General features: G+C 40.2%; 1 protein-coding gene and 2 long non-coding RNA genes across 3 annotated transcripts; 1 reads left to right on the forward strand and 2 right to left on the reverse strand.

Moving 5' to 3' along the window:
• Positions 1-646: 646 nt before the first annotated feature.
• Positions 647-15,326, reverse strand: LOC135228093 (uncharacterized). The gene is made up of 3 exons (XR_010318365.1): positions 11,877-15,326; positions 1,224-1,368; positions 647-871 (listed from the first exon to the last, which is right to left on the reverse strand). It is a non-coding gene; the product is annotated as an uncharacterized LOC135228093 (long non-coding RNA).
• On the forward strand, positions 3,206-14,630 carry LOC135228094 (uncharacterized). The gene is made up of 2 exons (XR_010318366.1): positions 3,206-3,320; positions 5,569-14,630. It is a non-coding gene; the product is annotated as an uncharacterized LOC135228094 (long non-coding RNA).
• A 64-nt stretch (positions 15,327-15,390) lies between the features above and the next one.
• SRSF1 (serine and arginine rich splicing factor 1) lies at positions 15,391-17,296 on the reverse strand. The gene is made up of 4 exons (XM_003414599.3): positions 16,972-17,296; positions 16,404-16,588; positions 15,906-16,078; positions 15,391-15,703 (listed from the first exon to the last, which is right to left on the reverse strand). Exons 1-4 carry the CDS (start codon positions 17,163-17,165, stop codon positions 15,509-15,511), a joined length of 747 nt encoding a protein of 248 aa, XP_003414647.1. The 5' UTR covers positions 17,166-17,296; the 3' UTR covers positions 15,391-15,508.
• Between the last annotated feature and the right edge of the window lie 9,171 nt (positions 17,297-26,467).

A 26,467-nucleotide genomic window follows, 5' to 3' on the forward strand; every position in this document is an offset into this window, starting at 1 on the left:
CAGCGCCCCCGCGGGGGGGCTGGGGTGGGGCCGGGGGCGGGGATGGGCCGTGGCGTCCCCCCCCGCGGGGGTGTGTGGTGCTGCGGTCCGTGGCTCAGGCAGCTGGAGCAGGGGGAGCTCAGGAGAAGATGGAGGACGCCAGGATCTGGCGCTGGCCCGCTGGGCACAGCCAGGCCGTTTCCGTGACTCAGACACAGTGCCCGGCAGCGTTGCATGCCCATTTGACCCTCAGCGGAAGGCACAGGCCACGGCGGTCACTTGGATCTCCAGCCCCCTCTGCACTGGATAGCCCCAATCTGCAAATTGGGGGAACTCCCTTCGACTTCTGTGTCTCTCCCCTTCTGGTATTTCATCCACGGCTGGCTCAACCCTCCACATACTCGCTGTGATACGTATCTCCCACTGAGTGGCCTTCCAACCCAAGCACGGAATCCCACTGGGGTGCAGCCTCGGATCATCCTAGTGTCGAGGGAAGCATTTCCCACGCGTAGAGATATCATTACTGGGTTATTCTTGGGTGAAGGGCTGAGCTTCCCTATCCTTTCCTCATTCCGTATATGATGTGAAATTCTGCCCGAATTCACACCCTCCTCTCCTGCCTCCCCCAAGACAAAACACACACACATTAAAAACAAATGAGAAAGTATAAGCAAGGAAATTATTTTAGTCCTTTAGTATAGTACAATCTGCTTCCTTCTTCATCCCTCAAAACAAAAATCGAACTTGTATCAGGGAATGTCACTGAGGTGGCCCCAACCTCAGTTTGCGGTTCCAAGTCTTCCGTGTAGGCGTCACTGCTACTGGAACTTTGTAGATGAGCCTGTATGATGAGGTCCTGAATGCTTTCTATCCTTTCCTCACATAGAAGTGGCTACTGGGAATATCAGAAACAAGCTATTAAACAAGTGTCTCCCGTCTAAGAAGTCTCCTGTGGCAGTAAATGAGGGGGCTGTGAAATTTTTATAAACTGCAGTTTAAGAAAAAATTCCTCAGATGGCCACGTTATTTCAAGACTTCAACATCTTTTCATAACCATCTCTTACTTCATCCCCATCCATTCATCCTTTTACCAACACATTCTAATTAGTCACAACCTCCAATTTCCCCATACACCAAAAAATGGTTGCAGAAGTATACTGGTAATAGACACTGAAGAAGTATATTAATTTGACAGTTCATGTTTCCTTTCCATCCCCCTCCCACCCTTTTCTTCCCTCAGTCACCAGGAATGAAGAGGCTGGAAAATGCTGGTCTGGTTCCTTTTAGGGATGATTCCCCACTGGATACTGCCTGGAGGCCTTGAGGATGAATGAGAAGTTCTGCAATTTGGATCAGTAGCAAAAGCAGGTAACACAGGGAACCTCCAGCCTAAAACAGGAGGGGACAGAAAATGAAGTTTCTGATATATTTCTCAGGTAAATTGCTAGAGTGGCCCCTAGGTCTCCTATAAATGCCTATCCCAAAGTTTCTTATGGAAAGAAAATGGTTCAAAGTATATATTCCTGTATTATTAGGAGGGCATGAAGATGTAAATCTAAGGCATTTATTTACTAGGTAAACCAAAACCTTTATGTTCTTGCTCTACCTTGGGCACTGAATGTTATTCTCATTCAATGGATGCAAGTCTCTGCTTCTTTCCTGCCTTAACACAGTCACCCCAAGGGCTCTGTAGTTCATCTCCTCAGAGTCTTCCTTTTCCCCTGTGTATTCTCTCATCCTTTATTGCCTTTCAAATTGTGCTGAAAATGAAGCTTCAAGATTATGAAAATCAGTACTTAATGAAGGCCACAATTCTAATAACAATATTGCTAGACTCTCCTGAGTTTCTAATAATCCTGGGATCTCGAAACCCTTCACAAGCAATCTTTCTCACAGCGCCTCTGGGGAGGGGTTTCCCCCACTAATAGGAAGTAGAGGTCAAGTGAAAACAGGCCAATTCTTATTACTGAAAAGCTCAAATTCAGAAATGCCCTTTTTCTTAACGTAAATGACTAATTTTATCTTTCTCAGAAGACAAAGTCAGAATTCCTGATTGCTCTCCAAACTCTCCCTTAAAAAAATAAACAAATAAATAAACTCTTAAAATTCAAATGACATTTTAAACACTAGGATATTTTCCAAAGGAAAAACATCCCAAAGTTTGGACTCAGTACTCAAAATAATCAGCTCCAACCTTTTATGAGGCATACAATGAAATCAGTCAGATTAGACTATCCCTAGAAAGGACATTTCTATCTTTAGGACAAAATCCCAAACCAGAAGCAAAAACAATCCCCTCAAGCCAACTTCCACAGACCATACTGGGGGGTCCAGTCAAAAGACTATGGAAGTCTAAAGACAGTAAATTCATCTTGATTATTGTGAACAACTCTCAGTGAGTGAACCAAATGTTACCTTTGAATATGATATCTGAAATGTTGAGTGTCTGTCTAAGTAAAAACTATGGTGGTCTCTATATCCACCTAAGTAAAACCCAGATCACCTGCTTCTGCATCTTGTTCAGGTTCCCCCCCATCCCCCCTCCCAGGTTGTATTAAGACCTGTCACTTACCCTCTCAGGGCCTCAGTTTCCTCATCTGGGAAATGAAGACAAAATACCTATTTCACAGGGGTGACTCATGGATTAAATGAGAAAATGTATATAAAATGCTTAGAACATTTCCTGGAATGTAACAGGTTGTAAGCAGATGTTTTTATTGGTGCTTTGAGTGTTTCTAAATTAACTTCAGGGCTGGGAACTCTGCATACCAGTTCTGAGCCAGTTCATTATTCCTCTCACTTTCTCTCAAAGTGACAAGTTTTGCCCTCCCCCATCTCTCTCTCCTTCAAAGAGCCCTAGGGTAAATGTCAGAAGGGCTAAAGACACATGACAAAGGAAGATGCCTATTCAGATCTTCTGCTTTTCTAAAGACAATTTATAGCAAACATGGAGAGCAAGAGAATATTTCCTTCCTATCCTAGAGAGGATTTTAAAGTCCTGAGTACATTAAGGATTTGGATGGATTACAGACTTAGAATCCTAGGAATAGAAACCTCTTTGCTGTAGTCTATTACGCTGTCCCCAGGTAAGACTGCTCAACAAACCAAAAACAAATCCAAATTTTCAATACAGAATACCCAGCTAGAAGATTCTTCAACTGGCAAGTAACAGACCAGTTCTTCAGGCAAAAAACTGATCTACCACTAAGAACTAAGATTGCAATATCTACAAATACCAAAAAGCATTGGCCAAAGAGAAACGTGTCCCTTCGATGAAACTGGAGCAGAAAAGGAAGAACTCTTTACTAGACCAAAGTGAACAAAACGACAAAAAGCCTCTGGTGAGGAAAAGAGAAGTAATCTCCCCACCCCACCAAGCTCAATAACCACACTAAGGTCTTAAGCCACTTGCCTGTGGCCCATGTGGTCAGAAGTTAGGTTTGTGTTTCCATACTACCACCTAAATTGTCATCACTAGTCATTTGTTTCAGCTGGTAAGGTAGGAAGGGGAAACAATGAAGATTTTTCCTGAATATTTCACAGAAACCAAAGGGATAGGGAACGAATCCACTCAGATCACTAGTAGACATTACGTTCAGCTGGTGGTTGAGGGTTCCTAAACACTCTATTGTTTCTAAGAAGGGTCACACACCCAAGATTCCAAAAATGAGTCCAAAGCCAGAGAAACATACTCATCACCTTAACTCTTCTTGAAAGAAGCTCTCAAAAACCAATACTAAATCTGTCCATTTCATCCATTAAGTATTTGTGTAGGAATACTAGCTTCCATTTTCCAACTCCTGAATGGCTGACAGAGAACATCCAAGAGTAAGCAAAACAGCATAGGCAACAAGAAAGAAAAAACTATGACAGGTCAAAAACACACCAAGTAAGAAATTCTCTACAGCCAGAAAACCTATTCTCAGGCACCAACATTTCTCCTTTGGACACCTGTTCCTCACTGCCCTCCAATGCCCTAGGTCTAGGATATTGGCTGAGTTTGAAAAAAGTTTATATTTTGCAAGTCACACAAAATTGGTGGGCCTGAACTAAACTGCAAAGCTTAACTGAGTCACAGCATCATGCTAATAATCTAGAAAATAAATTAAATCTTTACCTAAAGTTACCTTGGTACAGAGGTAAAGCTCTTTTCAGCGTCTATAGCCTCACCCCAAATACATTCCACTACAGGTAGTCCCTGAATATGTTCCCACGACTCTGACATAAGTCAGTTCTGAGGAATACCTCTTCATTGTATTACTAGCGATAAGATCTACCAAAAAAAAAAAAAAAAAAAGGCCAACAAGTGTGGTTCATCCTAACTCCAATACATTGTAAGTCTGGGACTACCTGTAGTTAAGAAAGGGATATAATAATACTAAGTAGCATTGTGCCACCCATGTTCATTACCAGAAAAACTCAAAATGCTATTTATGTGCAAAACAGAAGATAGTACCATTTGTTAATGCTTACCCAAATGTTCTCCTAGAGAGGCAAGCAAAAACATAGACATAGCAAGTGAACACTCCTTTACCCAGTCTCCAACAGAAACATCTCCAAGTTTCTTCTTCACACCAGATTTGGGGATAGTTTGAGTTCAGTAAGAATGATCCTATCTCTCAGAAGTCTCCAAAGAGTTAGCATATTAATACATGCAGATTTTATGGCTCTGTCAGTACTCTTCTCCCTTCCATTGGCCTAGGCTAAAAAAAAAAAAAAAAGCCTCATTGGGTCTTTTTAATCTTCAACTGAGGGCCAACCTCCCCTGCCCCCCATTCTTGGCAGTGAAGGGAGCAATGACACAGGTGTTGAGAAACCTATGCAGTATGTTTCCTGCATAAGTAAAGTTTGCAGTGATGATCTAAGACACTGCTGTGACATCACAAGACTAGCCAGCCACACTAAGCTTTGGGAAACTGCTGCACTCCTCCAAAACAATGGCAACACATGGCCTAGACAGCAAGAGATCTGGCTAAGGCTCCACATGGGAAAGGGAATCCACTCCTTGAAGGAAGCTTCTTGATCCTGAGAAATCTTTACTAGAAGCTACATAAAGCTATTTAATCACTTGGTCCAGGCATAAAAGCAGGTACTGAGGGCTGCCTGGTGAGCTGGTTGTTAAAGCTCTACATGGGGAAGGCAGCTATATGCCGAATTTATTTGAGTTGTGATACATCAAGCTTACCTACTATCCACAAATATTACTTGAAGCACTTCACTCCTGGTTGCCTGAGCAGAGGCTGCAAGCTATCTGTAGGCCTGAAGAGGCCCAGAATTCCTAGAAGGCAGGATATATTTTGATGTGATAAACAATTTAAGCTATGCAGGGAAGACAGGTCAGTTTCAGAGAACTGAGATTTTTAAGTAATTTTTTTTAGTCTCTAACAAAACACTAAGGCTCTACTGCACTAGCTGACCCAAGTTTAATTAGCCTTCCACCCTCAGGGCTTGACCCTGCCCTCTCCTCCCTTGGCTTTTTGTTTTACTGATTTTACTCAAGTCCCACCCTTTTAGTTCCCAGCTGTTTCCTCTAATTTCACCTGCTTCCCCTGCCCCCCCCCCTTTCACTTTCTCTCCCCTTTCTTTCAGCACCGAATGCTCAGAGCAGATGGCAAATTGTCAATCCAAGCTACTGAAAATGCTTCCTGAGCACCAGGTACAAGCAAAGCCCTGAGCTAAGCTTTGTCGGGGTTGGAATACAGTTTCTGCCTTTTAGTAGTTTGCAATTTAGATGGAAAGACACAATATGCTCGTTCTTCACATATGGAAGAATATTTTCAGACCAATTTATTAAAACTAGATTTATAATATGGCACACACACACACAATCGCTTAGTGATGGCTTCTTAGGAATAAAGGATTTTGTTTACAATCAGAACTGGTAACTTACTCCTACAATAGTTTTCAAGTCCCACTGTCTCCTTCATATAGTCCATCTAGTGAAACTGGCGGAAGCCTAGAAACTCCAATGTGCTCCACACATAAGTGTATTTAGCTGAGACAGTCAACTCTGACCAAGTTTAAAAAAAAAAAAAAAATACGGAAGAAGGATCCAAGTTGGTACTATAATCTGTGGTGAGCTCTCTCATCAGAGGACTATTAGAAGGTAGATTTGGGATTTGTTCCAGTGATCTTAAAACCAGGGCTTCGTGGGAGGATGGAAATTCAGCTGGGAAAAGAGGGAGGAGGGAAAGAAAGGGGCACAAGCTCAACATCCCAAATCATTAATGTTTACATTCTTAATTTAGTAGTCTCTCCTACTAAATTAAGGATTTAAGAACCCTGGTAAACAGTCTTAGAGCTATGACATGGATGATAAAAGAGAAACAGCTCAGATACAGCCCCCAATTCAGGTTGTGCTGAGAATTCCAACCTAGAGTGACACAGTAAAGATTCTGAAAGGCCAGCAAGGATACCTCAGTGACTAACTTGTGTTCACAAAGGCTTCTAATCAGGTTGAAGATGAAACAAGACCTGTCTAACAGAGGCTCTTTCCTTAGAAAAATGGCTCATGTGTAGAATTATCCCAGAACTATTATGGAGAGTTTGCTATTCCAGTCAACAAATACTAATTGAGCACCTATTAAGTACTGGTAACTGGACTAGTCACGGGGGATATTTATAAGGATGTCCTCTAGTGGGGAAATCAAGACTTATAAAGTAGGGATCAAAAGAGGGCAAGGGCTTCTCTGAGAGCTGGCTGTGCAGTGCACACCGGAAAGCCAGGAAGCTAAGCATTCCACTTTCTTGCTGCTGGGCTCTGGGCCATAGCCACTGTGACTAGATTAACTCCTACTTTGGATCAGCCCCCAGCTCCCAGGATAAGAACATGGACCAAAGACAGCACCATGGGACACCCTGGTGGCATCAGGTAGATATTACAAGCGCCGTCCACTTGAGTCAAACTTATCCTCCTCCCCCTAAGAATTTTGTAGAAAAGACTTCAAAAAGCAATGTGATCTGAATTCAAGTTTTGGCCCTGCTACATTATCTCCTAAACCTATTTCCTTAAACTGCAAAACGAGGCAAATACCTCTGGAGGATCAAAATGAGTCAAAGTATTTTGTAAACAAAGAGCTATCACTTTAATGACCAGGCAATAGTCAATGGCCTTGCAAACATTTTCCCCTCAAATTTCCATGGTTAAAAAAAGGTAGAAAAAAGGACACAAGCCCTTGAAATCACTACTGTGGGAATAAGCCCAATCTGATTGGAGAAGCACACTGCCATCTCAAATCTCAACTATGCAGCACACTGTCTACGATTCCATTAGCATGTTTATTCAAACGTTTGTATCAGGTGTGTGTACTACCATACTGGGGTCGTATGCAGCTGGGGGAAATAAAACATATTCATGAAATGACTAGAGAAAAGCTCAAAGGCAATGTATGTTAGATGCGACATACTATATAAACATGCTGAATAAAAGCTAAACAGAATGCCATTAGTCCAACAATGCTTGAATTAGTCTTTAGCTGATCATGAAGGAGTGGAATTATTTTTGAGAATGACTGTAGGATTTTTTTGGGGGGGGTGGGGAAGGGTAGCGTTAAATACATGCATGCAGGGTTACTAGACTTTGACAGAATTACTTAATCTCAGTTGATCCTTTATCAGCCTAGAGACCAGGGTCAGGGTATTAGAGTCATGTTTAAGACTCTTTCCCAACTCAAAGAAATAATATGCTGTCCAGTTTTTTCACTCTAAACAAATCTTTATTCATGAATCCTGAAAACCAAAATGATTCAACCCCAGTGAGAAATCTGCAGGGATCCTCACTGTGGCAGGACCACGAAATTCACATGTGATTCAAAGCTTCCTCTGAAATAATCAATTTTAACGTAAAGTAACAGAAAAAGACCCAGGAAAAGCAGCAAAAGGGAACTGCTCTCATCTTTAGGAAACAATGGCATGGATTCTTCATGATCTGGACTGAAGAAACTGTGCACAGTTTATCACAAAACGTAACTTTCTTTTTGGACAATATTTACTTTTCCAATTATACTTAGCCTAGGCTAACATTTAATTTATATCTCCTGGCTTCATATCTAAGGAGGAATTATTTGATGCAATTTGAGGATTAAAATACATTCTGTAATAATCTACCTACAGTTAGGCAACAGTTTGTGAAACAGATTTAGGACTTTGAATTTAAGGAGTACTAACTTCTTTTGCCAATCAACATTTATTAAACTGTTAGCACTGCATTTGGCTCACGGGAATACAAATATTACAAAAAATACATTAGGTACAAAAAATACATACAAAGCATTCATTAAGATACATTGTGGGGAGGTTAAATAAAAATGAGAACAGTCAGAGAAGTATTTACCAGATCAACCAGAGCAAAGGAAGATGCGATTGGGAATAGTGATAAATTACAAAGATAGAGTATAACCCATCATTGATTTGTACTACTGGAGTGACATGTTAATGTTTTAGGAGAGTTAGATTTCAACAATTTACAGGATGGCCAAGATGAATAAGATTGGAATCAGTGAAGCCAGTTAAAAGACTTTAGGGATGAATTTGGGTGCACAGACAAGGATACCAATATGGCAAATGGAGATGAAGACAAACCCAAGAAGCATTTTTAAGAACTTTATGCCTAGTTTTAAGACAAGGGACAATTTTTAGTTTTCTTTGTTGTAGTGTGCTTGTACTACTATTTTACACTTCTAGTCTTAAGATGTAGATGTCACCCTTGGTTCAACATTTTAGCTGAAATTTCTAGGCATGCCTCTCTAAGGGTAGAAGAAATTCAGCCCAGGGCTTCCTAGTCCTAATTTAAGGCTGTAGGTTCCCTTTGTTTAACGTTGTAGTTCATTCCAATGTATTAGATCCTGATAATTGCTGCAACCTGAAAGCTTATCCAAAACTTACACGCAAGGACTCCCCTAATACCCAACGCTCAAAGAACAATTCTGCTATGCCTTCTGGTATTTTACCAATCTCAGTAATTTTTTACAAAGGGAATTCTGTATTTTCATTTATACAGTCTGTAGCTTCAGAGTGTCTCCTCAAAATTTAGACACAAAGAGCTAACATTTTTAGGATTAGGAACAAGCTTAATCTATTCTTCAATGCTCTCAATACAATTTGCAGCAAGGATGCTGGTCAGCAACTACCTTCCGCAGCCTCACTTGTTACAGTCTTAGCAGGCAGGGAAATTTCTATTGTGTAAACTTAATAGATTCCTTTTCTCCCTTGGAAAAATACCCTTATTTGTCCACTTTTAGTGTCTTACCCTTCAAAATGGACAAGTAACATTCGTGTTTAAAAACAGTTATTCCCATACCCATCTTCTTTGATGACTAAATCCAATAAGCCTTGTTATACATTATTCTTAGTGGCAATTTATACTTTAAACAGGAGGCAAGTCTGTATCCTTTACATTTTCATGTGAAGATGGGAGAAAGATGATGGGAATGACAAATGCTAAAGTGTTAATTCCCAATAGTTTTCAGTTACCCTTTTAAAAATAAAATGGCAGTAACACACCAAGAGAACTGTGTATTGACTTTTTGATCACAAAGGATACTCTGTGCCTACTTAAGCAAGACTTAGAAAATACAGAGCACAAACAGCTAATTTTGACTAATGCACAGTGTTTTAAGACAAACTAACAAATATATCATTAAAATGCGTCTCAATATTGTCAAAAAATACCGATCACTCCTAAAATTATTTCACACCATAAAAACTATAAATGCCTGAAAAGTGTATTTATGTCTTCTACTCCATGACCAATTTTAGGCCTTTTTTTTTTTCTTTTGTGGCACACCTATTCCTGTACCCAATTTTCACTCCTGGCTTTACTATTCGTGCCTTGAGATGTACAAGACAGGCAAAAAAAAAAAAAATCAGATTCACTTCTTCAGCATTTTCTCCAAAGTCCCAGAAGCCAGACATATTTTCCTTATTTACAGAAGTTGAGTACCCATAAGCTCTATTTGAAACCTAAATGGACCAGAAGCTTAAAAGGGAAGGGTTTGCCCAACAGATGGGAAGTTAGAAGCAAAGTTACGGGAAGGGAACCATCAAAATCATCTAACTCTGGAGCTGGTATAAAGGATTAAGGTAGCTTGATCTCCACCTCCCCCTATGGATTAACAGGGATAACTTTCTAGTTCCTTTTGTATCATATAGCTCCCTCTAGTGGTTAAGCGATTTCCCTAGCACTTGTTATTCCACTATAAAAAAAAGTAGTGGACTATTGTAAACAAATTTCATTACATTTGGCAATCTCACTGTTTTTAAAAATTTCATGGTCACTGTGAGTCTGAATCCACTCGATGGCAGTGGGTTTGTTTTTTTTAATAAGCTCTCAATTTCTATTCTCATTGATAAGAGCAGGAACAATCTCTACTTTGTCCTACTGTTACAGACTTCTAAATTTTAACAGTGACAGGGACTTTTTTTTAACCTGATGCTTTGGTGTACCTCCTTTTTAAGAGATCAAAGGACAAAAAACCCAGGATTTGCTGAACTCTTCAAGTGTTCTGTTTCATCTGTTTGGCTAGATAAGGTTGCCTTCTTCAAATCTCCTTGGTAACCTTGCCTAACAAACACCTATTAAAATGCTGTAAAAAATCATGAGGTTATTTCTGCCTAAATTAACTTCTATATGCCAAGACTAACTGGTTCATTTTCTGCACATCAGAAAAGCACTGGGTGATTTTTGTAGTAGAAACAGTTCTTTCAATCCCTACAAATTCACAACCACCTTCAAAGTTGCCAGCCACAGCTTTCAAAGCTAGCAAAAAGCATCCAAAGTTCTCAATCACAGGAACAAATATACTATAAATTCTTGGGCCTATATTTATAGCATGTAGAGAGGTTTCCTTATAATCTCTCTTTAGTTTATGCCAATTCCAGCTTTTCCTCTAAGATCATATTGGTCAATATTCCTTCAAGGAAAGTACTGCAACAACTGCTGTCCAAAAGAGAATATAGTGTTCCACTGTATTTTAGGATGAATGAATATTTCCTTCAATGAAATGCAACTGCTATGAGACCATTAGACCAACAAAATAAAAAATGTGGGTCATACCTTTTTGTCATGTGACTACTCCAGCTTAAAAAGATGGAGAACTTCAATCTCAATAAAAGATCTACAGTTAACACTTTGTTTTTACACATACATCCAAGATTACATACAGAAGCATTAGCCCTGGGTATTCTAGCACAATTCTACAATCCCTTATCCGAACTCCTGAGGGCAGGTGTATTTGAAAGGCGGAGTTGTTTGCACTTTCTACAACTTTTATTATGTAACAGCAACAGCCACATCTGCAGCAACAGTGTAATGCGTTATTTCCGCAGAACAGGCTAGTCATGGGTAGGTGCGAAATGGATACACCAATTCTGGTCAGGTTTTACACTAAATTAGTTCAACAACAAATCTTCACTTTCATTTGATGGATTTCAGAATTGTGGATAAGAGATTGTGAATCTGTTTCCTGTCTTCATACTCTGTACTCTAATCGAAATAAGTTAAACCGCAGGGCAGTTGCACTACAACAGTACTCATTCAAAAATGTCTCTTAATACTATTTAATAAATTTACAGACCCAACTTACTTCATTACGAATTTCATACACAAAGCAAAAAGGCACAAAGGAAATTCACCTTGATTACAGAAATCTGAAAATCAGGCCTAAAGACCAAAACATGTTTGACAACTCTCAAAATTGAGGCTCTAGAATTAATCATATTGAAGTCAAGCACTATACTACATGGATGTATGAGCACTTAAAAATATAAAATTTAGGGAAAAAACATTTCCAATGAGGGGAATCTGTTCATATTCCAAACAGTATTTTTAAAATAGTAAACTTAGCTCTAAAAAAAAAATTTCAGATCCCAAGCCATTAGGAATCAAAAATGAGTCTTACCTTTTGTTTCCAGGATGTGGGCTGAACAGCAAGATGGGTTATTCAATCTGATGTTATGAAAAATAATTGCTTCTTAAAAAGATTTAAATTTCTCCTTGGTTAGAAAATAACAAACTAATCACAGGCTCCCTAAAATATTCTACAGGAACATCAATACGCGGAAAAGTGGGAAAACTTTTGTAGCCAGCCTTTGTAGTCCCCAAAGCGCACGACTCTCCTCTAATAGCTCCCAACATGGACAGTCTATGGCTCCTTTCCTAACCGACTAGAAGAGCAGCAGCCTCGTCACCTTCTGGGCACAACCTACGTTCCTCTACGTTTCCTCAGACGCACTAAGTTCTCTCTAATCTTCAAACAGCCTGTGAACCAGGCAAGGACTACTTCCTTCCTATTTTACCTTGGGGCTTGAACTACCAAAACTCTTTGTATGAGTGCATCTTTCAATTTAGCTTACACACACTCAACCTTGAATGAAGGTCATTTCCATTTTAGTTGTTTCTAGAACATTCAATGAACACAAATAACATGTCTAGGTCATATTAACTTTCCCATTTTTCTTTCAGCCACTTGAAAAAAACTTAAGCATATCATGTAAAATTCTCAATTCTTCAGAAATTTAGCTTTAAATAGTAAATCTTCGTTTCTTGGCCTATCTTCTTAAATCAGTACTAGAAAAAGACCTATTTATCAGTGTGTGGAACCTTCTCTTCCACCTGACATTCCACAAGGTTCATTTAAATATATTGGTTGAGTGACTTCATGCAAATTTTTCTTGGGGCCCATTTTCAAGATTAATTTTGGTTTACCTAGGTTTCAAACTGTCGCCTGAACAATCTTAAATTCAGCATGCAACTATGATTAAGCGCCCAAGGGAAATGCTGAAAGCCAGTGATTCCTCTTGGGTTGCAGAAAAGTGGTTTGATAGTTGTGACTACCAATCCAAGTATGAGAAAAAAAGACATTAGGAATTTTAAGTAAAACTCTCATCCCATACCCTAAACAATTAAAAAATTTAGCATCAAGGGGCTGTCCAGTATAGGCACAAAAACAAACCCCAAGATATAACCACTGCTTTGGTATGTTTTGGGTGCAGAATTACCTTATGCTTCAGAAGGATTTACAAGACAAAACTCTGAAGAATGGCCCCAGCTTTTTATTAATGATTCACTCTAGTATATCACTCACATTTCACAAGGTAAATGTGATTTGTGGTAATTGTTCAAATAGATCTATGCTGAATTAACATTTAATACTTACCAATTTTTGACATAAGTTTCACTGAGAATCTCAAATGCTATCCCCAAGCGAACACTGACTTACTAGTCACCACCCAATTTTGCACAAATGCCTATACTGTCTAGATGATCACCCAAAATAAGTAGTATCTCTAAGCCTTTAATCACTTCTATCACAGTAATGGAAGTTTATCTTCTAAAGACCACCCTCTCATTTACCACATTAAATAACTTACTCCCACCTCTTCTTATTTTTCCCTTAAGACTTTAACAATTGACAGTAAAAGGTGGCTGATACCATTTATTAGAGATTGCCTTTCAAGAACTTTTAATTTACTGACACATAAATGGGGTCAGACCTTACCTTACTTATCAATTTAAGGTATTAACTGATAACACTAGTCACCCAGTTAAAATCAACTTACATGAAGAGGAAAAAGGACAACCATGCATAGTTTTTAAAAAAATGTTTATTTTTTCAAAGAAAAATGGCAATAGCCAATTGGAAACCTACTTATTCTTCAACTCCAATTTTGTTTTCTTTAAATTTAGAAGTGACTTACTGATTTACTATTTTAAACAAACCCCCCCTTTTCCCCTTTAAATGTTTACCATCTACTCGTGCTGAATCCTTCCAAGGAGATTGCTCCAGCGTATTATCTCCAGGTCCTCGCTTTGCTCCTTTTACCAAAAATTGCAAAACACAATTCCATCGTGCATCTTAAGGGCTCCAATCGTCAAAAATAGGAAAAAAAAAATTCTTTGGAATAGCCAATTAAGTTGAATAAAAACAAAAACAAAAAACAAAAAAATCCACACGAATGCGGTTTGGTTGGGGCAGGAATCCACTCCTATGTTCCTGGTAATCTGATCCCGCTCCATGAATCCTTGTAATTCATCCTCCCTATCCTATCCACATTATGATTTGAATCCAATGATCCAGCTCCAAGGATTGGGATCCAGTGAGCCCTCTCCAATCCAAACCTTTATAACCAGCAAAACCAAAAAAGAGGAGGCAAAATGTTAGATACTGTAATCAAAAAAGGTTTCTGGGGAATGATGAGTTATGTCTGTCATCAGTTTAACAGATGTACATCAATAACTATCAAATTCCCCAAAACAAGTTTCTGAATGGTGTTCAGATAAACTTTAGAAACTTAATCATTATAGAGACTAATTGGAAGAAGCATTTTATATTTACAGTTCAACTGATAATGCCAACACTTGTTACTGTACAGCGTATTACAGGTTTTGTGGTTGCAAAAAGAGTTATGTAGTTGAAAAGTTTACTGGTATTGCTAAACCCACCTAAGTCTAAACTAAATAATGCTCTCGTCTGCAATTTGTAAATTAAAGTGTTTTAACACGAATCAATTATGAATATTAGTTTAAAGGGAAAGGTGAGACAAAGTATTCCCATCTAGATTATCTACACCAATATGCTGGAATTCTATATTTTGCTTTCATTTTGTCTTAAAAAAAAAAAAAAATGAAATAGCAACGCTATATCAGTCACACAGAGGACATGCAAATTTAGCAGTATTGATATTATACTCTATCTGGTTGGAATTAAAGACATCCTGTACCCACATGTACACCAACAGCAGGTCACACATTAACAGTTGTAACTAAGCACTATGACAAATTAGCCAGTTCTTCCCACATTAGTCCCTATTAAAACAAAAAAAGGGGGAAAGGAGCAAAATAAATTTGTTACAAAATGGGCAATGTAATTTTGCCACAATTGCCAAATATAAAAAGCAAAGCAATTGTAGCTAAAGGTAACTGCATAAAATGTTTGCAACTGTTTTAAGGTTGATGTATATAATCATTTTTAATCCTTGTCTTTTAGTATAAGGTCAATACTGCCAATTTCATCTGTGACAATAGCACTTGGAGTCATACCATTGCCTCCATTATTGATCTGATCCTCCTCAATCCTCCTTTTGACAATCCTAAAATGATTGAAATGTGCTCCACAATCCTTAATCCAAAGCATTCTTAATCCATCTCTTCAGATATGTCTACAGAAAGACACATGAAAAGGCAAGATAAACATAAGAACTTCCCCAGGTAAGGTAACCACAAACACCCCCAACATCCCAGTTCACACAAACCAGAGCAGAATAGACATTTACACAATATCACAGTCTGAAGAGCATGGAAAGTTAACTAAATTTAAACAATCCTGTCTATGACATCACTTAAAATACAATTTACCAAAGACATGAGGGGAATGTAGATGTTAGGAGCAAGGGGATTATTACACAAGAATGCAATTCAACACTTTTCAGCCCATTCTGAACAAAACATTTTGAATTAAAAAATGAAAAGATTGTACTGAGTAAAGGAAAACTGTATACAACATAGGTTCTACAAAAAGTGTCACCAATCATCTTATGTACGAGAGCGAGATCTGCTATGACGGGGAGAATAGCGTGGTGATCCTCTGCTTCTCCTTGGGGAATAACTGCGACTCCTGCTGTTGCTTCTGCTACGGCTCCTGCTACGACTACGGCTTCGAGATCGAGATCTTCCGTAACTTGGACTTCTGGGCCCATCAACTTTAACCCGGATGTAGGCAGTTTCTCCCTATTGGATAGACAGAACTTTCGATTGAAACATCTAAGTTTTCACCTGTCTTCAGGCATGCTGAATGAATACAATGTAACTAATACCAGAAATCTGGTACTTTACTTGGACACCCTTGCCTGAATCCTTACCTTCAAATTCCACTGTTTAAGACCACTGTATCCAATTCTGGCCAAAGAAAAGAATTAAGTGTATAACCTACCTCATGGGATCTAAACTTAGTGTTATCCAGTTTTCGAACAGCATAGGTCATATCTTCTTTCCGTACAAACTCCACGACACCAGTGCCATCTCGGTAAACATCAGCATAACATACATCACCTGCTTCACGCATGTGATCCTTCAAATCTTGCCAGCTTCCACTTGGAGGCAGTCCTGAAAAGTGATTTATTTTTTCAATACTATCCCAAATTTCACGTTAAATTTATAGCGTACACCAGAACAAATACTTAGCGAACGTACTTGAAAGACTCTAGAATCCAGAATCCGAACTGATTTGCAAAGAATACGGATCTTCCTACTCTAGTGCTGCAATCTATTTTGCTGAATTTCTAGTAGTTATACAAGCTTACTAAACTCACCCAAAAAACTAATAAAGGATCTGGTATGAAATTTTCAGTTGTCAAACCAGTCATGCATGGAAAACTTTAAAGCAGCTCTTGCCCCTTTTTTCATGAACCCACAAAAGCAGTAAGCTTACCAGAGACAACCACTCTGTTCTCAGACCGCCTGGACGGTGGGCCATAGCGGCCTCGGGGAGCTCCACCGCCTCCACCCCCGCCGCCGCCGCGGCCAGTGCCACGGCCGCTTCGAGGAAACTCCACCCGCAGACGGTAACCGTCGTAATCATAGCCATCGCGACCGTACACCGCATCTTCCGCGTCTCTGCGTGATCACAGGAGGCAAAAGGCATGAGAGAAGGAATAGGAAGGGGAAGCCTAACTCAGTCGGGACGTAGCGGCCCCCCGCACATGCGCACCGAAGGCCAAAGAGCCCACATGCGCTACATAATAGGAACGGCCCCTCCCCCACCCAGAAGCACGCCAGGCTCCCGACAACTACAACAGCCCCCGGCGCCTCAGTTTCCCGCTCCAAGCCTGCGAGTCGGCTCCGCAGATATCCACGGGGCCCAGCCACCGGAAAAACTACGCCGACTCGACCCCTTACTCAACTCCTGCATGGGCAATAGCGCCTTTCTCCTCTCAAAAGAGCCTCCCCTAACTATTCCAACCTATTTCGTAAAGACTGCAAGCCCCATGCCGCCTCACCGCGGGTCCTCGAACTCAACGAAGGCGAAGGGCGGTCCCCCGCGACGATTCTTGAGGTCGATGTCGCGGATAGCGCCGTATTTGTAGAACACGTCCTCAATGTCCTTGGTTCGGATGTCTGGAGGTAAGTTACCCACGTAGATGCGGCAATCGTTGTTCCCTGCTGGGCCACGAATCACACCACCTCCCGACATGGCGGCGACGAAAAGCGGCGACGAAAAGCGCGGACTCGAGAACAGGCCTTCCCACCAAGCTTAGCGCACGACAGAGCGAGCCCGCAGCGACACCACGTCTCCCGCGGCCCCTCCAAAATGGCGCCTTTATCTGCTCGGCGCACGGATATGGGGGGGAGGGAGGAAGAGAAGCGGAGGGAAGCAGCTATTCGATCTCAATACGCACGCGCAAGTGCGTAACGGACGCATTTAAAAGAACGCATACGCACCCGCGACGTGACCTTCCGCACGAAGAGAAAAAAGTTCCCCGCGCTCCCCAGCTGCGGAGCAGTTTGCCAACGGGGTGATAAGTTGTGTGATAAAAATTAAATACAGAGCACTCGTTAAAGGGGCTATTGATGCCTGTCAGGTCGTCGAGGATAGTCAGGGTCTCCAGGAATGAGCCTCTTTTGGAGCATTTCGGCGCCTTGCTAGGATTTGGTGAAACCTAGAGCCTTGTCCCATAATGCTCCGCGAAGTTAACGGCCTTTGGCGGGAAAGACTCCCGGGGGCGGAGTCAAAGGGGGAGGGATCGGCCAGTTGCTCCGGAAACGGGCAAGCGTGCGCCTAGTCCAGGAATTGCGACGCTGGGGAGTTAATAGAGCGCCAGGGCGTAGCCTTGCCCTCCCACCCCGCTGCTTGCAAATAAGCCATGGGCTGTTTAGACACCTGTCTGATTTAGGGGAGTGCATTTCAGGTTCCTTAGTAAGTATTCTGCATTAAGTACCGTTCCATCTTCGGCTCAGAACTTAACTTTGAATAGCTCGATTCAGCACGCCAACTGTTACCGGCGGAATGTGTAGGTCGTACCCTGATCAGTCAGGGGCGGCACTTGCCAACCAGGAAGGGTGTCAACCACCGACCGCACCGCCTCTCATTGATGGCCTATTGCTGGGCCTAGCGGAGAGGAGAGGCGAGGCTCATGAATACTTCAAAAATGGATTGTGCTTGTCATTTTTCCTCCTTTCAAAGAACTAGAAAGAAGTAGTATTTGTAAAATCCTGAAGTTAATCTTGTTTTCAAAAGTTTCCCCTATTAATTATATGCAAGATTTTAAACTCATTCCCATTGGAGACCACAGTTGTTGGGACTGTGATCCTCCTCGAGTGTTGGTTCAGGGAGATAATTTTTTACATTTTTCTAGAGACGCCTGAAATCTGAATTTTTATGTGAGATTTTGGGCTTATTTAAAATGTTGGAAATAAGTTCAAATATAAAAAGCCCTGCAGTGATAAATATGCTAAAAGAGATCTGCACTCTTAAGTTTAAGGATGATTTTCTTCATATTATGTATTTATTTACAACAGCCCTTCTCCCCAAGGATGCAAGGCAGCTTACAGAGATACCATAAAACATTAAAACTGGATGAAGAAATCAGGGGAATGGGAAAATAAGGGGTTAGGGGATTAAGTTGAAGTCCCTGATAAGGTTAGTACACAAAATGTCTGCAGTAAGAGCCTGCAGATAGACTGCAGATTTCACTCTGGTCTTCCTAGAGGCCGCAGTAAAGAAGGGTAGACAAGTATTTTCAAAACCCAAAGTGCCTTGATATAAAAATAGATTAATTGTACAGGAGAAGGGCATGTTTTCTTAGTTCAAATGTCTATCTAAACCAAAAACCAAACCTGTTGCCATCCAGTCCATTCTGACTCATAGCGACCCTATAGGACAGAATAGAACTACCTCATAGAGTTTCCAGGGAGCGCCTGGTGAACTTGAACTGCTGTCCTTTTGGTTAGCAGCCGTAGCTCTTAGTGATCTGAAAATATAAATTTAGTTTGAAATATTGTGAGCAGGAATGCTTACTTTGGGTCTGTAGATCCTCAGCAGATGCATGGAGGACCTGTAGTAGTCCTTGGACTCTTTGTGCTGTGCATGTACTTTTTTCAGGGGGGAAAAAAAAAAAGTAAGAGGATTTGAAATTTTAATCACATTCTTAAAGGGGTCTGTAGATATAAAAAAGGGAAGGAACCTCTGAAAATTTTAGAGGAAAGGATAGATTGTCTATCCTTCAGGCTGTCCTTCAACAATATTTTTTGAAACTGAGGTTTTAATAAAAAAGAATCTGATTTTTTTTTTAATAGAAGAGGCTGATTAAAAAAGATAGCATTTCAACAAATGTATTCAGTTTCTAGCACTCTTCCATTCAGTTAGTAGCAGAAGAGGGTTTTAAAAAATTCTTTGGCATTATCATGTACTCATTACTTCTTTTAACAGTTATTTGCTAAGCACACTTTTCTTTCTGTTCCAGTTTTTATCTATTGGTGTACAATTACTCAGGCCTGTCTTGATTCATGCTAAATCAGTGGTAATTGAAGTGATTTAAACATGTTGTTGTTAGGTGCTGTTGAGTCATTTCCAACTCATAGCAACTCTGTGTACAACAGAACAAAACACTGCATGGTCCTGTGCCATCCTCACAGTTGTTGTTATGTTTGAGCCCATTGTTGTAGCCACCGTGTCAGTCCATCTCATTGAGGGTCTTCCTCTTTTTCATTGACCCTGTACTTTACCAAGCATGATATCCTCCAGGGAATGAACCCTCATGTTGTTGTTGTTAGGTACCATCCCATCGAGTTGGATCTGACTCATAGCGACCGTTTCTATCACAGAATGAAACACTGCCCGGTCCTGCGCCATCCTTACAACCCTTGTTATGCTTGAGCCCATTGTTGCAGCCACTGTCAATCCATCTTGTTGAGGGCCCTCCTCTTTTTCGCTGACTCTCTACTTGACCAAGCGTGATGTCCTCCGGGGATTAATCCTTCCTGACAACATGTCCAAAGTATGTAAGACGCGGTCTCACCATCCTTGCTTCTAAGGAACGTTCTGGTTGTACTTCTTCCAAGACAGATTTGTTCCTTCTTTTGGCAGTCCATGGTATATTCAATATTCTTTGCCAACAGCATAATTCAAAGGTGTCAATTGTCAGTCTTCCTCATTCATTGTCCAGCTTTCACATGCATATGATGTGATTGAAAATACCATGGCTTGGGTCAGGCGCACCTTAATTTTCAAGGTGACAATTTTGATTTCAGCACTTCAAAGAGGTCCTTTGCAGCAGATTTACCCACTGCAACGCATCTTTTGATTTCATGACTACTGCTTCCATGGGTGTTGATTGTGGATGCAAGTAAAATGAAAGCCTTGACAACTTCAGTCTTTTCTCTGTTTATCATGATGTGGTTTATTGATCCAGTTGTGATTTTTGTTTTATGTTGAGGTGTAATCCATACTGAAAGCTGTGGTCTTTGATCTTCATCAGTAAGTGCTTCAAGTCCTCTTCACTTTCAGCAAGCAAGGTTGTATCGTCTGCACAACGCAGGTTGTTAATGAGTCCTCCTCCGATCCTGATGTCCCATTCTTCTTCATATAGTTCAGCTTCTCAGATTATTTGCTCAGCATACAGAGTAAATAGGTACGGGTGCTTTTAATTTCAAGACATTTTCATGCCGAAAAAATTAGAAAACCGTGCATTTGTTTTGGTTTATTCTCATTTGTCCAATTTAATGAAATTATTTCTGATTTTGTTTGGTTCAGAGGAATACAAGATAAAGCTTAATAGATGTGAATAGAGTATTGTTGTTTATCTATTAGCCTCTTTTTTATATTTTAATTTAACCAAATTGTAGGTGATGGGCTTAGGGCATGGTAGGAAGAGGTCTCTTAGGATAACATTAACTTGATGATTGCTGCAATTAAGGAGGTGATCTTAATGTTATCATGTCCTGGAGTTGATTAAGATATTTCAGTCTACAAGCGTCAACATACAATAATGCAAATAAACCAAACTATTTATTCATTTAGGAACTCTGGTGGCCCAGTGGTTAAGCACTAGGCTGCTAACTGAAAAGTTGGCAGTTTGATCCCACTAGCTGCTCCGAGGGAGAAAGTTGTGGCAGTCTGCTTTTGTAAAGATTATAGCCTTGGAAACCCAAACCCTGTGGGAAAGTTCTACTTTGCCCTGTAGGGTTGCTATGAGTTGGAATCAACTCGATGGCAACGTGTTTGGTTTTTTGGTATTTATTCATTTGTTGGGGGGTAAGGCATATTTATTTTTCATGACCCGGATGCTGATATTGTACGTGCCAACAATGTACAACTGGTTTGGCATGTCTGGAAGGCAAATCGGACAGTTGCTTTAGTAAATGAGGAACCAGAACAAAGTGAGATGAGTCATCCTAAATCATTCATGGATGATGAGACCTAATAAATGATCCCTGCCCCACTACAGATTTAAAAAAACCCTTTACCATCGAGTCCATTCCAACTCATAGCAACCCTACAGGACAGAGTAGAACTGCCCCATAGGGTTTCCAAGGCTCTAAGTCTTTACAGAAGCAGACCGCCACGTGTTTCTCCTGAGGGTTGGCTGATACGTTCAAACCGACAATGCTTTCATTAGCAGTTGAGCGCTTTAACCACTGTACCACCAGGGCTCCACCCACAACAGAGTACGTATACCTCTTCAAAGACAAGGAAATCCATTTCCCCTGAATTTTGTATCTCTGTTCCCTGGACAGTGCTGGGTAAAGATTGGCAATTTTATTTTTATAGGCTAACTTCACACAAGCGTTCTCTAAATACTGTACTAGACAATTGAAAAGGATTCTGCTGACCAAATTACAACCTCTTCAGTTTTGCCTCGTGAGAGTACATCCTTCTGTTAATTGGATTTGAGACATTTCTAAACTCTTCAATTACTGATCACAGGCAGTCTTATGGATTACTTTCTCACAATCAGTTAATTTATTATGTTTTTTACTAGTTTTAGTTCTCAGAAGCAACCTTATTTTCAACACTGTTGCTGTTTATGGAAAACTGCTTCTTGAAAAAGAGACCTTTTAGGTACTTTCAATTCAATACCTGTTGCTGTGGAGTCAATTCCAGCTCATAGTGACCCTATAGGACAGAGTAGAACTGCCCTATAGTGTTTCCAAAGAGTGGCTGCTGGATTCAAACTGCCGACCTTTTGGTAAGCAGCCAGTAAGCATATATTAGTGTCAGCCCCATCCTTTACCCTGAAAATGATTACTTAGAGAAAAAACAGAACTTCAAAGAGTTAATTACTGAAGGAGTTGAAATCACAAGACTCAATTTTTCAGTGATTTGCTTAATACTTAAAACTATCATAGCTGTGGTGATGGTTATACAACTCTATACTAAAAATAATTGAATCGTACACTTAAACAATATGGTATGTAAATTAGACTTCAATAAAACTTTTAAAAATGACTGGGGGGGAGCTCCATAATTCCACATTTAGCAAAATCTCTTGTAGCATACCTAGTGGGAGGTATATGAGAGCAATTTGCACTGAAATATGGCTTCTCTAATCTGGAAATTCAGTTTTCAGCATCTGTTGTGCCGGTCCTTACTGTCTTCACTGGGGATAACTTAACTTTACACAAAGGTTAGGAATATTTGATTCCACTTCGTACAGGAGTTTCTACTAGGAGCAGCTCACTTGCATAATTTTCTATTCCTTTGCTCTACTAGTTTTCGTGACAGTCTCTGAAAAGCAAGGAAATAGTATATACCTTTTTATTTCATTCATATTTGTCTCATCTTCCCTAATTATGTTGAGGACAGATTTCTGCTGTAGCTCCCTTTATTACCGGTAAATTCTCTGCTAAAACGAATACTATTGACTGTTTACTGGCTATGCTCTTTGAATAAGGTGGGATGTTAGATGAGCAGACTGTTGTTTCTATGGAAACGTATCCTGTTGCTGTCAGTGGAGAGACAAAATGAGTACAAGGATTGTTTTTCGTTTCCAAGTATAATAAAGATGGCCACTCTTTAAACCCAAATAAGTCATCTAAGAATATAGTCTTGGCAATCTTAATTTAGAACCGTCTCCCACATTCCTTGGTTCTTGTTTGTTTTTTGACTACCTCTTCCGTCTTTATTATCCCGTTATTGATAACAACAGGATATAATTCTGTCAGAAAACAGCTCTTAAAATGATGTATTACAAAGAGATGTATTTTCACCATGTCTTTATTCCTATTCTACTATAACCCCCCTCTATTCCTCTTTCTGGAAACCCTGGTGGTGTCGTGGTTAAGTGCTATGGCTGCTAACCAAAGGATGGGCAGTTCGAATTCGCCAGGAAACTCTGTGGGGGCAGTTCTACTCTGTCCTATGGGGTCGCTATGAGTCGGAATCAACTCGACGACACTGGGTTTTGGTTTTATTCCTCTTTCCACTTATTTCTTTCATTTAAAAACCAGAACTCCAATTCATATTGTATATTTTCTAATTGGAGTACTTGCCTATTTAAGTCATATAAAAAATGTCAGGTATGCTTTATTTACTAATAATGCTAATTTTTTTTTTTTTGCAAAGTAACCTTCATTGTGAGTCATATTTGGGTGTTAGCAATTATTAGTAATAGAGTTTTAGAATTATATGTTAGTACTGCTTTTTTTTTTTTTTTTTTACTGCTACTAAGTATGTTAGAAATTAATTTCAATAAAATTATATTTGAAATTTTATGAGTGGAACTTTTTTTTTTCTCTTTATTGTTTTAAAATGTATCCCAGATTAAGTGAGTTGAAAACTCTCAGTGTTACTTTGCTACATTTACTTGCAGAGCTGATAAGACCTACAGCATGGGGTTAGCAAATGATAGCCCTGCTGGCCAAATCTGGCCCATAGCTTGTTTTTGTAAGACCTGCGAGCTAAGAATAATTTTTACATGTTTAAATGATTGAAAAAAATAAAAAGAAGATTTTGTGACTCAGGAAAATCATATAAAAAAAAGTTTCAGTGTCCATATATAAGTTTTTTTGGAACATAGCCATACCTATTTGTTTACATATTGTCCATGGCTGCTTTTATGCTACAGTGACAGAACTGAGTAGGTACGACAGCAAGCCTAAAGTTTACTATTTACTTAGTATTTGCTCTCTGGCCTTCTACAGAAAAAGTTTGCCAACCCCTGACTGATAAGAAAATAATGACCTGTTTTTGTAATTTTTACTTAACCTAAATCAAATTGTTCAGTTTTGTCATGGTCTTTCCCTCTTGTAGATGTTTTTGTCATGGGTAAAATCTTATATTGCTGGAGCCCTGGTGGCACAGTGGTTAAGAGCTACAGCAAGCTATGGGTGCTACCCAAGAAGTCAGCAGCTCAAGTCCACCAGCTGCTCCTAGGAAACCCTATGAGACAGTTCTACTCTGTCTTATAGGGTCAATACGTATGAGTTGGAGTCGACTTGATGGCAACGGGTTTGGTTTTTTCAATATTTTATAGCGATACTAGTTTTATAAACCATAGGTAATACACTGCTTCAAGTGATAGCTGTTTGCATATGCTTCCTCCGCCATCGTTGTAGTTCAGTGATAAGTTCTGAGAGCTGGCGAAAACACGCTCCCCTGGCCACCTACCTGACCTGGAAGAGGGGGTGTACCCTGCTCCACTTGGTTGCATTCTTTGTAGTTTAGTTGATTCAAAATTGGTCAGTGATTGCAACAGTGCTGGTTTCTGTAACTGTTCTTGCAAAGAATCCTTAACGTTTTTTGTTTTAAGTAAGTATCTACATCCTTTCAACTGTGGAATTTACAGATGAAATTTACAAAATTTGCAGATTGCTTTCTGCAGTTCTGGGATCCCTCATCTTCAGGTTGGTGCTGGTACCACCATGCTGGCCCATAGGGTCTACTAGATGTAGATACCCCTGTAGTCTACATATCCCTGGGATTTTTCCGTCTGGCTCCCCATCTGCCTACATGTGGCCAGGAGCCACTCAGCTTCTACTCTAGAATCCAGACTCCATGGGAGAAAAAAAATTCCTTCCTTGGCTCTGAGACACCATTTCCAGTCTTAGGATCTACCTTTCCCTAGGACGATTGAGAGTGAGATTGTTTACCTTTATAGGAACCTCCTCTCTCTTCTGCAGGGATGTAACCTCTCCCACTGTTGTAAACAGAACGGTTTTATCAGATCTTAATAAGCCAACATTGATACTTTTTACGGAGTCTGGATTGCCCATATTTAATTACTACCACATGTAGGTAGGACCTTATCCGTACACAGTAAAGGTTGAACTTTGCCAGTCAAACGTGGTCCAACACCATTTTTCCATTCCCAGTTCCAGGTCCTCTAGTAAGTGGTGAAAGTCAAGTCTGAAAATCCTTTCTGTTATCTCCTGGATCTTGGTGTCTGAAAGGTATGGAAGATTAGGATAATCAAGCAAAACCAAGGCTTCAAAATGTCAGTATCAAAATACCAAATACCCAAGCATCAAAGTATATTCACTGAGCAACTTCAGTAAACAAGGTTAAACAAGAACATATACCTCCCCACAAAGGCACATCTACATCTGTATAAAGATAAGAAATATTTCTAAAGAGACCAGACTTAATGGTCTGATAGAGACTGAAGGAACCCCCAAGACTATGGCTTCTGAACCGGAACTGAAGGCATTACTGGAAACCACCCATCAGGCAAACCATAGGTCCATAAAATAAATAACACCTGAGAGGAATGTGTTCCTTAGAACAATCCAGTATAGGAAATGCAAAGGGCAACCTTTGTCCAAAAGCAAAGACGAGAAGGCAGGACAGGGTAGCAATTCAAGACGAAACAGGAGAACTAGGACAGAAATGGGGGGAAGGCAAGCACATTGTGGGCAATGGAATCAATGTCTTGGAACACTTTGTATACAAACTATCAAATGGAAAAGTAACTTGCTATGTAAGCTTTCACCTAATGCACAATAAAAAATATTTCTATCTGTACATTCCTGTTGTTGTTGTTAGGTGCCGTCCAGTCAGTTCCGATTCATAGGGACCCTATGCACAACAGAACGAAACACTGCCCAGCCCTGAGCCATCCTTACAATCATTATTCTTGAGCGCTTTGTTGCAGCCACTGTGTCAATCCACCTCGTTAAGAGTCTTCCTCTTTTCCGCTGACCCTGTACTCTGCCAAGCATGATGTCCTTCTCCAGGAACTTATCCCTCCTGACAACATGTCCAAAGTATGTAAGATGCACTCTTGCCATCCTTCTAAGGAGCATTCTGGCCGCACTTCTTCCAAGACAGATTTGTTTGTTCTTTTGGCACTCCATGGTATATTCGATATTCTTCGCCAACACCACAATTCAAAGGTGTCAATTCTTCGGTCTTCCTTATTCATTGTCCAGCTTTCACGTGCATATGATGTGATTGAAAATATCACGGCTTGGGTCAGGCGCACCTTAATTTTCAAGGTGACATCTTTGCCCTTCAACACTTTAAATAGGTCCTTTGCAGCAGATTTACCCAATGCAATG

This window comes from Loxodonta africana, chromosome 18 (assembly GCF_030014295.1).
Source record: "Loxodonta africana isolate mLoxAfr1 chromosome 18, mLoxAfr1.hap2, whole genome shotgun sequence".
NCBI classification, from domain to species: domain Eukaryota; kingdom Metazoa; phylum Chordata; class Mammalia; order Proboscidea; family Elephantidae; genus Loxodonta; species Loxodonta africana.